Here is a 14,451-nt window from a genome sequence, read left to right as displayed (position 1 = left end):
ACTGAAGCTGCTGCTCTTCGCTGGAGTTTTCTCTCCCCCAAAGCCCACTCTGCCTGTGTGTCTGGCAAACAGGAAGCAGCTCGGAAATTAAAATCCCAGCCCCCTAAGTGACCCTGAACAAAATGACTGATGGGGGTTAGTGTATAAATACCCCCACCCCTTGTGGGGGAAGAGTATGTTCTCCATTGTTTCCAGAGTTCCCCAGAGAGTTAAGCTGTTGCCCAGTGGTAACTTGCTCAATTGATAATGCAGCCTTGATATGCTGCTTTCCCTTCCTGTCTCACTTCCCTCTGCCCTGCCAGTGCTTTCTGAGGCCATCTCCCAAAAAGCGTTGCCTCAAAATCTGTTTCTGGGGGAACCCAACCTAAGATAGTGCATCATGCACCAAAGATTATGATTCAAGCACAGATGGCACATTAACAAAAGCCAACCCTACGCCAAGCCGTGAAAAGTCTCAACATATTTCTAAAGATTGAAACCATATAAAATATGTCCCTAATCCAATTGCAATTAGGCAAGATAACGAGAAAAATCCCCACATGTTCAGAAATTTAAAAATAGTTTTAAACTTCTAAATAATCTGGGATCAATGAAAAATGCAAAATAGAAAAGCTTGCTTTGTGGGGAATTTAAGTGTGTACATTAAAGAAAAAAAAAAGGCTAAAAATCAGTGAGCTAAACATTCACTTCAAAAAGATAGAATACAAAATTAAATCCAAAAAAGGTAATTATAAAGAAGATAATTAAGTTAAAAACAAATATACAAAGAACACCAGCAAAGCCAAAAGTAAATTCTGTGAAAAGATTAATAAATTGGTAAACCATCAAGATGGAATAAGAAAAAAAGAAAGCGGGCACAAATAACCAATGTCAGAAATGAGAAAGGGGCTCTCACTACAGATTCTGTAGGTCTTAAAAAGATTATATGAGGATATTATGAACAAATTTACAGCAATTTGAAAATTCAGATCATGTGAAAACTCCCTAAATACAATTCATCAAAACAGACAGAGGAACAGAAATGATTTTTAAGATTTACTTACTTATTTATTCATAAGAGGCAGAGGCAGGGAGCCTGATGCAGGACTCGATCCCAGGACTCTCATCTCTCTCCCCCATCCGTGCCTGTCTGCCCTCTGCCCTTTGGGACCTGCCCCTGCTGGGGAGCTGGTGATCAACCAGCCGGGCCCACAGAACATGTACTCCTGAGGAGAAACTGAGAAGCTGCCGCAGCCACTGCTGATCCCCACCCACATCCACTCAGCACTCTTCTGGGTGCTGAACGTTGCTTACTTGATCCTTGGCTACTCTCCGTTCAGGGCTCCTGTGATGGCAGGGCACGTGACCACACATGGGGCAGGCAGAAGTGCAAGACGGTCAATGTGCATGAAAACTGCCCCCAATGACAGATGGGCAGTAGGTGATCTATACCTCAACCTCCTTGCCCCTTAGATTGAGCCCATCACCCACTGTGGTAACTGGCTTGATTACGCACCTTTTATTGGCTGCCTTCCTCTCTGTCTTACCTCTCCACTCCCCTCCAAATGTTTCTGGAATCACATTCCAAGTATTCTATCTGCACTCCAATTCTCCAGGTTGGATTCTGGAAGAACACAAACCGAGACAGAAGAGAAGTCCAGGACAGCAGACTCTAAGCCACACTGTTCCCAGTAATAAAGCCAGTATTTTCATTCCCACTGCCTAGTGCCCAGGTCTATCACACAACTGGCTCAAACCTCAGGAGGAAAAGAAGTGTGATATTATTGCCCCCCTAAACCTTAAGGAAACACTCAATAAAGACTCGGTAAACGCTTGAGTGGAAGCGAGAAAGAGCCTTTTCCCATGTCTGTGCGGCAGGAGACAGGAAGTGGCTGTTGGCAGAGTTAACGAGGAAAGAGGGGTCGTCTTAACCCTGGTGAGCAGGCCCTTCCTGGGCACACTGCGTGAAGCTGGGGAACAGAGGAGCGGGGTTTCCGCCCAGCCAGCTCTCCCCTCAGTTTCCCCTCAGCTGCTGAAGGCAGAAGTCAAAGTCTGGTATACAGAGTCTTTATTTATTGTGAGTCCTGCTGTCCAGAGAAGCCAGACTCCCATCCAGGCCCCTCATGACTCCACTTGGCCACTCTTCAGGCGTGGGGGCATCAAATGGCCAGTCGCTCAGGTCCAGTTTTCCTATGGTTCAAAGAGTCTTCAGGAGGCAGGAAGTGGCTTTGCCTGTGGAAAAAACACATGAACATCTACTAGCACCTATTTTGTGCCTGGCCCTGGGGCCCCTACTGAGGGAGGTTATGTAGACAGCAGAAGCTGCCCTTGCCAAGTCCAGAGTCTGGGGAGAGAGAGGGTATCGGGTGATGGCCTTGGCCATCTGCCATGTGAACACGTCTGACACAGTGAACTGTCACTGGGTGCAGGGAAGGCACCATTTGCTGTATTTACTGAGCACGTGCGGAGTGCCTGGCATTGTTACAGGGCAACGGATGAAGCAGGCACAAATCTCTGACTCTAGGAAGAGACAGACAACAAATAAACAATAAAAAGATGCCAACTGGGGCGCCTGGGTGGCTCAGTTGGTTAAGCGGCTGCCTTCGGCTCAGGTCATGATCCTGGAGTCCCAGGATCGAGTCCCGCATCGGGCTCCCTGCTCGGCAGGGAGTCTGCTTCTCCCTCTGACCCTCCCCTCTCTCATGCTCTCTGTCTCATTCTCTCTCTCAAATAAATAAATAAAATCTTTAAAAAAAAAAAAAAAAAGATGTCAACTGTCTACAAAGAGGAGGATGGTGAGGAGGACCAGGTGTGGGGGGAATCACTCTGAGTGCACTCAGGAGCCACGACAAGGCTGGAAAGGGGAGAGATGTGACCTCACTTCCCTTTTTACAAGGTCCTGTGGCTGTCAGGGGAGAGCAGATTTGGGGGCAGGATGGCCACAGGAAGACCAGGGAGAAGCTGGCTGCTTAACCAGGGCGGGAACAACGAGCCCTGAGATGGAAAGGTGAGGCCTTTACTGTTCAGATGCCCCAAAACTTGAAAGAAAGAACATATGACTAACATAGAGCCAATATACAGATTAAGAAACTAACATGAATAGTATGCAATCATTACTAAAGCATTTCTAAGAATTAAAAGTCCTACCTGCTGGTGTCCGCTCCTAGGGCCTGAACCTTTCACTTATTACTGCCGTATTAAAACAAAACAAGGACTACAGGGCCTGGTGGAAGGGCATCTCCCCCATCTTTAGCCTAGAACTCCTCTGAGACAGGCAATGGGAATGAAGCAGTTATAAGGCAGTAAGATATAAGCCATAACGGAAGGAGCTCAGAGACCATGGGAGCCCGGGGATGGGGATGGGCCCGCAGGAGAGGTTTTATTGGACTTTAGATTTGGCCTGATGGAAGTGAGGAGCCATGGAAAGCTTTTTTTGTTTTTATTTGTTTTGTTTTTTTAAAGATTTTATTTATTTATTTGACAGAGAGAGACACAGCGAGAGAGGGAACACAAGCAGGGGCAGTGGCAGAAGGAGAGGGAGAAGCAGGCTCCCTGCCCAGCACGGAGCCCGACGTGGAGCTCGATCCCAGGGTCCCAGAATCATGACCTGAGCTGAAGGCAGACGCTTAACTGAAAGGTTTCGAAGTGAAACAGAACATGGGGCGCCTGGGTGGCTCAGTCGATTAAGCGTCCGACTCCTGATTTTGGCTCAGGTCACAATCTCAGGGTTGTGAGACTGAGCTCCACGTCAGTGTGGAGCCTGCTTAGGATTCCCTCTCTCCCTCCCTCTCTCTCTGTCCCTCTCCCCGCTCACACTCTCTTTCTCTCTCTCTCAAAAAAAATAAATAAATAAATAAGTGAAGCAGAACATGGTCAGATTTCCTTTGGGATCGCTCTGGGACCATCACAGAGAATGGACTGAAAGTGATAATACGGAGCACAGAGGCTCAAATGAGAGAATGTTAAGAGGGAGGTGGTGCAAGATGTGACTTTTGCCTTAGGAGCGCACAGTCCAGTGAGGGGAGGCAGTAAACATCTAAAGTAGCATTGCTCAACTTTGTTTTTATTACTGCTCCCCAAGGGGTCTTTTAAGACAGCTTTTAAAAATTGCAGCCATCCATGAAATCTTAATACCATAGTTATACTGCATATCTGTTTATGTACTGTATACATTAAAGAGAGTAAGACTCATTTGCCCCCACCTCACCCCCTCACCCAGTACAGCTGAGGGACAGTGAGGAAGGGAACAAGAGAGCAGGTAAGGAAGGAGGTGGTTGAGGTCAGCCCAGGGAAGAACACAGAGAACCCAGCAAGGACCTGGGATTTTGTTCTGTGAATAGGAAGCTATTGAAGAGCTCTAAGCAAATATGTAATGTGAATAGTTTTCAGTTCCTAAATATTCTCTCTGGCCACTGTGTGGGGGGCAAGTGAGAGGGGATTCAGAGTGTCAGGGAAAAGGCGGGGGCAGGGATTCTGGAGGTGAACAGGTCAGGGAGGTGTCTGGACTCAAGCAGGGACTATGGGAAGGGGCAAGAGGTTATCATGTTCTGGATCCCGGGTGCATGGTGCGGGTCTGTGTGGGGGGTAGGGTGGGGCTGAGGATAACTCCCAGGTCTTTATTCTGAGCAACCAGAAGGATGAAGGGGGTGAGAACGGATGAGCCCCCCGCCCCCCCGCCTCACCTCCACCGCTGAGGGTGAGCGTGGTGGCCGCACCTGCTCGGCACACTGAAGGAAGCGGCGCACATGCTCTGCACAGTTGCCCACGGCTGCCTCATTCTGTCGAAGACACTCCTCAAAGGCCTCAAAAGGCTCAGCACAGGCCTGGCGGATCTGACGAATGATTGGGCTGTGGAGGAAGGGCATTTCAGGCATTCACACTTCCACTCCACCGCCTACCCACCCCCCACCTCCCACCCCATCCCATTCTTGTCCACACTCACTGGGAGGACGTGCATTGAGCAATACTCATCTTAAGGTGGTGACAGTCCCGCTGCCAGGACTCAGGCTTGGCCGCCACACACTGGCCATATTGCTCCAGCTCCCGGCCACAGTAGCGAGCAGTGACCTCCAGGGCTGCCTGCCTGTGGGACATGGTGGGCTGAGGATAATTCCAGACAACAGACAAGAAAGGGAGTTCTGATTTTGGTAGGAGGATGGAGCAGGGAACAACACTAGGGATCTCGGGCAGATCCGGAAGTCTGAAGGATCCTGGACAGAGCCAGGGAGATGGAGGGGGAGGTAAGGCATGAGCGCTGGGGATTATGGAACAGGCTGGGGGCTTCTGGGAAGATGGTGGAGATCTTTTCCAAAAAAGATCTAATCATTCGAAGGCAAGCCTTGGGGTCCTGGAAGAAGGGTCTTGGAGTTCGGGCATTCCCCAATAGGGCCTTAAAAGTAAGATCTTGAGTTCTAGGAGAAAACCTGGGAGCCCTAAAGGGGTTTGGAGTTCTAAAAAGAGCTTTAGAAGTCCAAGGGGTAAGGTCTTTGGTCCTGGGGAAGGGTTTATTGGCCAGTCTTAAAGATTAGGCCTGAGGACAGGGGTCCTGGAGATGAGACTCGAAGCCCTGGAGTGGGTTTGGGGGTCCTAGGGTGGGTCCCAGAGTTCTAGGGGCATGACGTGGAAACCCTGGGGAAGGTTGGGGCTCTGGGACAGATCTGGAGGTTCCTACAAGTAAGCTCTTGGGAACAAGATCTGGAAATCTAGAGTGGGACCAATGGTCTAGGAACAAGTCTGTGGGTGCTACAGGTGAGGTCTCGGATACTGTGCAGATCCTAAGGTTCAAAACGTATGTTTAGGTGATCTAGGGGGATGAACCCGGAGCTCTAAGAACGGGTCTAAGAATCGTAGAGGTCGGGCGCCTGGGTGGCTCAGATGGTTAGGCGTCTGCCTTCGGCTCAGGTCATGATCCCAGGGTCCTGGGATCGAGTCCCGCATCGGGCTCCCGCATCTCTCTCTCTCTCTCTCTCTCTCTGTCTCTCATGAATAAATAAATAAAATCTTAAAAAAAAAAAAAAAAAAGAATCGTAGAGGTCCCGCGACAATTCTGCAGTCCTAGGGTTGCAAGGTGGTGGACAGTGCCAGGGGTCCTAGGGACAGGGGTTGGGTGGGTGTTAAGGGTGGACCTGACAAGTTACCAGTTACCACGAGGAAGAGGGGAAGAGTCTAAACGTTCAGGGGCGGGGCCTGGACACGCGGAGGGATGAGACTTGTAATGGACTGCGCTGAATCCTAAGGGTCGGATTTCCGAGGAACAAAGAAGCCAATCCTTCCTCCCGGAGTGCTGGCGTAGGTCCAGGTCACGGGAAGAGAGGGGGTGCGGCGGCATATCCGGGGTAGGCGCTCCCGCTACTCACATCTCCAGGCCGCTGCCGGTAGGGAATCAGTCAGGGAGGAGAGTCCCGCCTTTTCCGGTACAGGTTGTCATGGCGGCGCCCAACTCCGCTGTCCTTGCCTCGTTTTTTTCCGGTCGCAGAGCCGCCAAGCGGCCCGTTCCATTCCCTTCAGGCCCAACCTGTCATGGCGGCGCCCTGTCTCTCCTTCCGGCCCCGCCTGTCGTGGCGGCGCCTGCGCAGTCATCGCAGGCCCCCATTCGGTTCGGTTGCTCTACCTCTTTCTACATCCGGCTCGCCTTGGCCCCGGCGGAGTGCGCCGGGAATAAGGGGTGGACGCCGCAGCACGCGCTTCTATCCTAGCTGCCCGCCCGGAGCTGGTGGCGAGCGGATGCTGTGGCCGGGTTGGGCGCCGTGGCTGCCGGCTGCTGGGCGCGGGGACTAGGAGCCTGACGCCTAGCCACCTCTGTCTTGCGCAGGCGCTCCCCGTCCTCTCGGGATGCTGGTTCGTGCGCGCGCGCGGAGCCGCGGGAAGGGGGTCACCGCAAGAGTGGGACCAACCGGCCTGGACGTCCCTTCGGCTTAGCCTGGGTTACCCAGACCAGGCCCCCTCCTTCTTGGCATAAGCCCTGCGGCCAGGCCGGACTTGAGTGTTAATATTGGCTCCACGTGATTATGGGCATGTGTAATTCTAGTTCCTCCTGGTGGGGTACCGTTTCCATCTCTTGATCTGTCCTCCAGTGTGAGGCCTGGGGGTGCGTTTTCCCCTCTGTGAGGGTGGGCGCGAGTATCCCATGATCAGAGAGAAACTAAGCATCAGCCCAGCCATCTAGTATGTGGATGTCTTCCCAGACTCCAGCCAAAATTAACATAAAATGCACTTCATCATAGTGTTGAGGAACAAGAGCTATTTGTGAGCAAGTGACAGCTATTTGGAGTATCCGTGTGCTCATCTGTAAATGGGGATGATGATAGTGAGATCCTTTACATAGGGCATAGTGCCTGTGAACAGTTTAAGGCAGAGCCTGGACCCTCAGGAGTTCTGGAGAAGTGAGAGCTGTCACGGGAGCCTGTTACTGTGAGCTGCTCTGGTTGGCCCTTGACGTATGATTGCCCCACTGACCATCTGAACCTGCCTCCGATGACAGGAGTAGGTTTGGAGCTATGCGCACCGAAGGAAAGCTTTTCACCCAAAGCCTTCCTATTCTTCCTTCTTGCAAAAACTTCCAAGTGTGTATTTTTGGTGGGAGAACGGGGGAAGGAACACCCTCAGTGACAGAGAACACTCTGGCTTCAATTGTGGACTGAATCCTCATATTCTTCTCTCCTGGGAAAGTGAAATCTTAACCTGTCCCTTGGCACTTCCTGAGTCTTATCTCAAAGTCCCTGTAATGTGCTTCCTCAAGAGAAGGGGTTCAAACGTGGGCTCATTAGTAGGTACGATGAAGACCCCAAGAGGAGACACCCCCTCTGGGAAGTGTGACACCTGTGCCTCCAAGCTTCTAGGTTGTCTTTGGGCTATAGCTCCAGAGTGACTAACTTCCTCTCTAGGGATCAAATGCAAGGCAGACCTATGGAGTGAAGCCGACCTGGGTTTGAATCGGAGATCTTGGGCAGAATCTGCTCTCTGGGTTTCAGTTTCCTCCATGACAGCTGCTTCAGGATGCCCTTGTGAGCAGAGACTGAAATGACGCCTGCAGAGCACATGGTATGGAGCACTTTGTACTTTGCTTTTTCTAGCCTTATCAGAATTAGTTATTGTATTTGCTTATTTTCTGCCTTCTTCAAGACCCATGAGGGAATGGCTTGTATCTGTCTCATGGTCACTGCTGGATCCCCTCCATAGCATGGGGTCTGGCAGAGTCATAATGGGACAAATGAAACCATCTGCTCACAGGATTGCGTGAGGATAAAATGAGATCCACTCATTGACTCGTATGATACTTATTAAGTGCCATATATGTGCCAGGAACTGGGGAAACAGCAAGTAAAAGACCAAAATTCATACTGCTAAAAAGGGTATACAATGGGATGTGTTGGTATACATAGGCATTGTGAAATGATTACCATAGTAATATCCATCAGCTCACGTAGTTAACATTTTTTATGTGTGATAAGGTCATTTAAGATCTAATTTCTTAGCAAATTTCAAGTACACAATATGTTATTATTATCTAATGCTATACATTAGGTCTCCAGAACTTACTCATCTTAATAGAGTTTATACCATTTGACCAACATCTCCCCATTTCCCCCACACCCCAGGCCTGCCAACCACCATTCTGTTTTCATGAGTTCAACTTAGATTCCACATATAAGTGAGATCATGTGATATTTGTCTTTGCGTATTTAGTCCCTCCAGGTGGGGCATGTCAGATTTGATGAAGGGCAGGGAGCATGATGGGTGGATACAGGGTGGTGGGTGGGAGGATGCCCTTGTAGAATGTGACCTGGAGGGAGTTGTCCAGTGCTTCGATCCCTGGCCAGACTGAGAGCCGCCATGAATGGCAGCACAGAAACGACTTTGACCAGATGATCTGTGAGCTGGCAGCAGTGTGAGTCCTGACCCTTGATCCCCTGAAGGGGCCATGTGGCAGGAAGGGATGGTGCCTGGGTGTGTTGGTGATTTCCTAATGGTGTTATGAGAGGAGTACTGTTGACTAGGAGAGGGTCTCCAGGACTCCCGAGGGCTCCTTCTCTCCCCTCGGTGGCTTCACTGCCCCCTTCATCTGGGTTTTTCTTTTCTAGAAGCTCTCCCTCTTAATCTTAAGTTTATAGGATATGATGGGTGGGAGGCAAATCCTGACGAGCCCAATACATGTAAAATCTCCAAGCTGAGGACGGCAGTGAGCACGCTTTTCCAGCCACATTACATCTTTTCTCACTAGCCAGGTGGCTAGTGACCTAGAGCTTCAGGATCACCCCTCCTCTGGAGATAGTAGCACAGAAATTTGTTAGAGGAAACCACATACTCTGACTCTGAGGGGGTGTCCCAGCTCTTGACTTCTTTTTTCTCCTCATTAAGCTCCTTAGTTAAAAAAAAAAAAAAAAGACAGAGAAAAATGAACACTTAGCTTGAAGTTTAACTTCCATTTTCTCATTAGTGTCTCCTGGATCCTATGCCTCCCAGATCTATTCTTCCAGAGCCCAAAGCCTTAGGATTCCTGGGAACTGCAATGAATCCCATCCCTTCCTCCTGCATCTGGATTCCAACCATTTGTTAGTCTAGGCAAGGGCCGGTGAGGCTTGGAAAAGGGTCCACTTGTTGGGTCCTGCCATGCTGTCCACACAGGCCTGTATTAAGGGTGCTGCCTTCCCTCCGGTGCTGGGCGAGGGGAGGGCTTGGGAGGAGGTGAAAGCCATGGCTCTGTCCTAGAGGAACTGACAAACACCAGCTAACAACCTTCCTACCTGATGATGGGTGTGAGGCAGCAGAACGGTGCCCTCGTGATGAGGTCTGCTCGGCTCTATTCTGCCTCCTGGGGACTGGTCTTAGGCAAGACCTTGACAGCTCACCCAGGACAGTTCCTTTCCTCCTGCACTGGGCGGCTGCCTGAGGCTGAGATTCCAGTGGGCCTGGCCACCTCCGCAGCACTGCGTGTGTCTTCCTCATCCACGGCAGGTTCATGGGGTTTGAGGCGTAGGAAATGCAGATTCAGAAGCTGCAGCTGATGAGCGGGTCCCAGTGCTGATCTCTTCCAGGTCCTCGGGAGCTGTGGGCCACAGGCTGAAAGGGAGGTGTGCAGAAACCAGTCCCAGAGAGAGGACACTGCCCTCACTTCTTGGCTTTGCCTCCAAGAAGTGGTATTTGATGGTTCAAATAGAACACTGCACCACTTGGGAAGGAAAAGTAAGTGTGGGAAGGGTTAATTAAGTGGCTTGTTTTCTTTACAGCCAATCTGGGCCTCCTCACCAATCTCAGTATTATCTTCTATCCACATGGAGGCATCGCACATTTAGAACCATGCTAATCTGTGCTCTGTAAGGAGCTAAGCCTCAGTGGGACTGGCTTCCTGAGGTTGCTGTAACGAACTGCCACAAACTGGGTAGCTTAAAACAACAGACATGCATTTTCACAGTTCAGGAAGCCGGAAGTCCAAAATCAAGGTGCTGGCAGATTCCTGCTGGAGGCTCTGAAGAATCTGTCCCATACCTGTTTCCCAGCTTCTGGTGGTTACAGGCAGTCCTTGGCATTCCTTGGCTGGTAGACACATTACTTCCATCTCTGCCTCCGCTCACATCACCTTCTCTGTGTGTTCTCTTAACAAGGACACGAAGGCCAAAACCCCAGGGGGAGCCTTCGCCTACATCCCTTTGCCACAGGCTGCACCCTGTATCATTGTCAGTAACGCTTGCAGTTGAAAAGGCTCACCAGGACTAGCTGTCAAAGGGGGAGGGCAGTGTGGACAGCCTGCTGGAAGGGGGTCTGAAGCGCTCCTGCCCGGACCAGCTCTTCCATCAGTGCAGTGGGCTCTTCCCCACATCCTGTGCTGCCTCCCCCACACCGCAGGGCTGGGCTGGGGTACCTGCTGGGTCCCACAGAGATACTCAACCCACTGGCACTGTCCTCACTGTAGATCTGCCCCACAGAAACACTTCTTACCATCGAAAGAAGTACCACACATACTTGAAACGTCTATTCGTATAATACATCTTGCAGTACCTGTTACAACCACTTGGGTGTATGGAGTGTCCATTAAATAAAACAGGTTAGTTTCAAGGACCACAGTGGGCAATTCATTTTTGTTGGATCAACATTCTTCTTTTTTTTTTAGATTTTTATTTATTTATTTGATAGAGAGAGAGAGAACACAAGCAGGGGGAGCAGCAGAGGGAGACGGAGAAGGAGACTCTCCACTGAGCAGGAAGGCTAATGTGGGGCTCCATCCCAGGGCCCTGGGATCATGACCTGAGCCGAAAGCAGATGCTTAACCAACTGAGCCACCCAGGCGCTCTGGATCAACATTCTTAACAGAGACAAATTATTTATTCCATCTTGTGTGTAGTTCTGTTCTTTCATTAGGAAACTTATAAAACAATACAGAAATATAACATACAGCCCTATTTTATTGCAGTTTTTAATCTATCCATATACTATTCAGATAATTAACCTATCATTCAATTTTTTTTAAGCTTTTATTTATTTGATAGACACAGCGAGAGAGGGAACACAAGCAGGGGGAGTGGGAGAGGGAGAAGCAGGCCCCCCACGGAGCAGGGAGCCCAAAGCGGGGCTCGATCCCAGGACCCTAGGATCATGACCCAAGCCGAAGGCAGACGCTTAACAACTAAGCCACCCAGGCGCCCCCTATCATTCAATTTTGTATTTACTTCTTTAAAATATTGTTATGCAATATTCCATTCATAGATGTAACATTCAGTTTTACCTACAGCTCCATCCTTCCCTTGAAGACATTTGTTTTGAAACAACATTCCATTTGTATAAATATGTATCTTGTCTATACCTTATCCCTTCACTGCATACACTGATTTGTGTTATACCAGCACAACATTCAAAATGATACTTATCACCCAATTCTCTGGCAAAAAAAAAAAATCTTGATCTGAACCTCACACCTTATACAAAAATAAATTCAAGGGGCGCCTGGGTGGTTTAGTCATTGGGCATTTGGACTCTTGATTTCAGCTCAGGTGGTGATCTCAGGGTTCTGTGATCAATCCCTGCTCCCGGCTCCCTGCTGGAGATTCTGCCTGCCTCACCCCACCCCCTCCACTTGCACATTCTAATAAAGGGATAAATCTTTAAAAAAAAATAAACTCAAGGGGCGCCTGGGTGGCTCAGTCGTTAAGCGTCTGCCTTCGGCTCAGGTCATGATCCCAGGGTCCTGGGCTCGAGCCCCACATCGGGCTCCCTGCTCTGTGGGAAGCCTGCTTCTCCCTCTCCCACTCCCCCTGCTTGTGTTCCCTCTCTCGCTGTGTCTCTCTCTGTCAAATAAATAAAATCTTAAAAAAAAAAAAAACTCAAAAGGGATAAATGGATCACAGATTTAAATGTACAGCATAAAATTATAAACATTTAGAAGATATTATGATAAAATCTTTGGGCTTGAAGAGTTCTTAAGACATGACACCAGGGCGCCTGGGTGGCTCAGTTGGTTAAGCGACTGCCTTCGGCTCAGGTCATGATCCTGGAGTCCCGGGATCGAGTCCCGCATCGGGCTCCCTGCTCAGCGGGAGGTCTGCTTCTCCCTCTGACCCTCCTCCCTCTCCTGCTCTCTGTCTCTCATTCTCTCTCTCAAATAAATAAATAAAATCTTTAAAAAAAAAAAAAAAAGACATGACACCAAAAGCATGAGCTACCAAAAACCAAGCCCAAATGATAAAGTATAAACTGCTCCATATCATGGAGTGCTGAGTGACAGTAAGAAGGAATAAATTACAGATACATTCAAGAACTTCAATGGATCTCAGGGGAATTGCATTGAGTGGAAAAGGCCAATTTCAAAAGGTCACATACTGTATGATTCCATTTATATAATATTCTTGAAATAACAAAATGATTGAGACGGAGAATAGATTAGTGGTTGCCAGGGGTTAAAGTTGGGGGATGGAGTTGGGGATGGCTATAAAGGGAAAACATGGCAGAGCCTTGTGGTGTGGAATAGTTGTGCATCTTTTTTTTTTTTTTTAATTTAAATTAACATAGTATATTATTACATTCAAAGGAAGAGGTCAGTGATTCATCAGTCTTATATAATACCCAGTGTTCATTAAATCACTTTTCCTCCTTAATGTCCATCACCCAGCTACCCCATCCCCCCAACCTGCTCCCCTCCAGCAACCCTCAGTTTATTTCTTATGATTAAGAGTCACTTATGGTTTTTAGTTGTGTCTTATGTTGGTTACATCAATCTACAAGTGTGATAAGATTGATCAGAATTATACACACATATCTAAACAAGTGCGTGTAAACTGGTGAAATAGGACTAAACTCTGTGAATTGTCCCAATGTCAATTTTGTGAATCTATAATTTAGAAAAGCTAAGCAAATAAGCCAGAGAAAAGACATATGATTTCACTAATATGTGGAAATCAAGAAATAAAATAGATGAACATAGCAAGGGGTGGGAGGGAGAACCATAAAAGACTCTTAACTCTAGAGAACAGAGGGTTGCTGGAGGGGAGGCGGGCAGGGGGATGGGGTAAATGGGTGATGGGGATTAAGGAGGGCACTTGTGATGAGCACTGGGTATTATATGGAAGTGATGAATCTCTAAATTCTACTCCTGAAACTAATATTACACTATATATTAACTGGAATTTAAATAAAAAACAAGTAAAAGTTAAAACAAACTTTATTTATTTACCATTTTTGGTGCTCCTAAAAAAATTAGGAGACTTGGAACAACATACCTCAGCTATGGGATTGTGAGATAGACAGAGACTGTCTAAAGTTCAGCTGGGATTCTACTAACAGTAGGTGAAAGTATCAGCCACTAGATTTGAGGCATTTTTCCTTATTTTTTTCCCCAACAGTTTCATGAAGCAAAGCCAGGATATACATTTTTCTCAGTCTAGCCCTATCTGCCTTCTAGTTAGTAACAGACACCTAAAGCCAGACTCAAGAATTATCTTAGTGAAGTTTAACATCAAAGAGCATGATTCACGAGGGAATACAAGGTTATCTACGCCAGCACTGTTTACAGTAGCCAAAGAACGGGGCTGCCCAAATGTGCGCCAACGGGGGGACAGCACGTACGTACAATGAAATGTACAAAGAAAAACAGCCACTGGATTTGAGAGATTAGTATGAAAAGAGAATGTAAAATATCTCCATAAATTGTTACTTATTATATGTGGAAATGGCATTTTGACTATATTAAATACAGTATATGAACATTATTTCTAAGGTATGGAAACAACCTAAATGTCCATCAAGAGATGAACCAATAGGGGCGCCTGGGTGGCTCCACTGATTAAGCATCTGCCTTCGGCTCAGGTTATGATTGTGGGGTCCTGGGATCGAGCCCCACGTTGGGCTCCCTGCTTGGCAGGAACCCTGCTTCCCCCTCCACCCCCTGCTGGTGCTTTTTCTTGCTCTCTCAAATAAATAAAATCTAAAAAAAAAAAAAAGATGAACAAATAAAATGTGCTATACACACAAAAAGGAATATTATTC

At 48.2% G+C, this 14,451-nt stretch overlaps 1 protein-coding gene across 5 annotated transcripts; it reads right to left on the bottom strand.

Annotated features, from left to right (window-relative positions):
- Positions 1 to 757: 757 nt before the first annotated feature.
- Positions 758 to 6,925, bottom strand: CHCHD5 (coiled-coil-helix-coiled-coil-helix domain containing 5). 5 transcript variants are annotated; one of them, XM_035001067.1, is made up of 4 exons: positions 6,336 to 6,925; positions 4,922 to 5,189; positions 4,662 to 4,827; positions 758 to 2,211 (listed from the first exon to the last, which is right to left on the bottom strand). In XM_035001067.1, exons 2-4 carry the CDS (start codon positions 5,071 to 5,073, stop codon positions 2,188 to 2,190), a joined length of 342 nt encoding a protein of 113 aa, XP_034856958.1. In that variant the 5' UTR covers positions 5,074 to 5,189; positions 6,336 to 6,925; the 3' UTR covers positions 758 to 2,187. The 5 variants fall into 5 exon arrangements, with proteins under 5 accessions (XP_034856958.1, XP_034856959.1, XP_034856957.1 ...); XM_035001068.1 differs by having other exon boundaries at positions 4,922 to 5,062; positions 6,336 to 6,752; XM_035001066.1 differs by lacking the exon at positions 6,336 to 6,925 and having other exon boundaries at positions 4,922 to 5,898.
- Positions 6,926 to 14,451: the final 7,526 nt, after the last annotated feature.

The sequence above is a fragment of the Mirounga leonina genome, unplaced genomic scaffold (assembly GCF_011800145.1).
Source record: "Mirounga leonina isolate KUSES-001 unplaced genomic scaffold, KU_Mleo_1.0 Mir_125, whole genome shotgun sequence".
Taxonomy (NCBI): domain Eukaryota; kingdom Metazoa; phylum Chordata; class Mammalia; order Carnivora; family Phocidae; genus Mirounga; species Mirounga leonina.
This window is presented reverse-complemented; position numbering and strand designations above follow the sequence as displayed.